The sequence below is a fragment of the Penaeus monodon genome, chromosome 21 (genome assembly GCF_015228065.2).
Source record: "Penaeus monodon isolate SGIC_2016 chromosome 21, NSTDA_Pmon_1, whole genome shotgun sequence".
Lineage (NCBI taxonomy): Eukaryota > Metazoa > Arthropoda > Malacostraca > Decapoda > Penaeidae > Penaeus > Penaeus monodon.
The window spans coordinates 9,974,211-9,975,855 of record NC_051406.1 but is presented as its reverse complement, the minus strand read 5'-3'; the positions used below and the strand labels follow the sequence as shown (position 1 = coordinate 9,975,855).

At 56.8% G+C, this 1,645-nt stretch overlaps 1 protein-coding gene across 1 annotated transcript in view; it reads right to left on the bottom strand.

Annotated features, from left to right (window-relative positions):
• Positions 1–1,645, bottom strand: part of LOC119586196 — a 6,700-nt gene continuing 5,055 nt past the window's right edge. Inside the window, exon 4 of the mRNA XM_037934897.1 lies at positions 1–1,531. Coding sequence (XP_037790825.1) covers positions 12–1,531 — 1,520 coding nt within the window. The 3' untranslated portion in view covers positions 1–11. The remainder of the gene's footprint in view (positions 1,532–1,645) is intronic.

Sequence of the window (1,645 nt, the reverse complement as noted above, 5' to 3'; positions counted from 1 at the left end):
ACAGACAAAAATTAAGGTAAACACCGAGGAGGAGAACTGAAGGCAAGACTCCCATCAGCAGGATGGCGATCAAGGCATGCTTGCTTAATGGGATTCTGGCAGGGTCGCCACGCTCCTGCTTCGGGGTGGTCAGGCACGCGCCAGTGTTGTGCATGACGCAGGTTGTTTGGTCCTGCCTGGTCTCTGGCGGCGGCCCCGGGGTTGGCCATGACGGGGACCCGATAACCCCCGTACTCGACCCACGTACTCACGTTCCGGTAGATCTCGGGGAGAGTGTGGCGCGAGAGGGGCTTTCGGCACACCATGTCGATGAAGTACGTCTTGCACTGAATGACGAAAGGTACCTTGGACGAGGAATAACGCAAGCTGCAGCCGGAATTGGTCTTTTTCAGGTACGTGCCCATTGCCTTCCACGCTCTCCTGTCGCGGCAGTCGAAGTAGATGTCGTGATCGAAGTCCCACGGGAGGTAAAAACCCAACTTGACGGCTCCGAGGAGAGACCCGTGATGCATCTCGTACTCTACGCCAGTTATCTCTGCGTATTCATTAGCGATGGCCATGCCGTTCATTAGGATATCACTGCAGCATGGTGGGATTAGGTAATAATTTATCTTACTACGCAAATTCGCACAATTTATGTGGACCTCTGTGCATGAAAAATCATACTCTTTGTTGTTGAATCCACTAACGCTCTGAAGAACCCACATGGTCGCATACGCTTTCCAGTCCTCTTTTGTCATGACAGGTTCTGCCTCGACGAAGAACATCACGTCCGGACACACGAGGTACAAGAAGCCCTCCTGCCCGAGTCTCGTGAACCAGTCTCGATACAGGAGTGGCCCGTCCAGCGTGTTGCCCAGGGAGGGGCGTCGAAGAAGGCTCACCGGCGCCAGGAAGGGCCCCAGGACGTCGTCACAGTACATGCACTCCTGGCCCGAGTACTGGTAGCCGCGGATGAACGTGGCGTGGTAGTTCGTGATGGACCTCTGGAGACAGCCGTGACTCCACCGCCCGCTCTCGTCGCGGTAGGCTCCTGCTGCGACTCCTACAGCTGGGAGGCGGTCTATCACCCGGAGCAGCCTCGTCAGTGGGGAGAAGTCCCAGGAGAAGTGCACAAGGCCGTCTCCTATCAGCACGTGGGACGTCTTCACCCTGGAGACGGCTTCGTTGAGGAGCGCCCCAGTACTCAGGGACTGATTCTGACGCAGGACCAGGAGGTTCTCACCGCGGGGAGGCTCGGGGTCGTCCTTTCCCAACAAGAGGATGACAGTAAGGTCGTGCTTCTCCCCGAGGCCTTGCACCACGCGAGACACTCGGTCCTCGTCCCATCCTCTGGCCGGAAGGATCACGCTCAGGACCTGGGCGAGCGGCGGGGCGGAGTCGCACTCGAGCTCCGTGAAGGTGGCGCTGTCGAAGGACTCCGGGCAGACGAGGGACGGCGGTCGGAGGTCCTCCTGGCCCATGCGCGGGTCCAGGACAGAGGTGATCAGGTTCAGCTGAGCGGACCACTTGCTGTGCTGCGGGTCTTCGTCTGCGGACACAGGGATTATAGTAACATGAATAATGGAATATTCGGTAACATTCTTACTGCACATAAATCAAAGCGATAATCAAATAAATCGATTGAATAAAACATATCCATTTA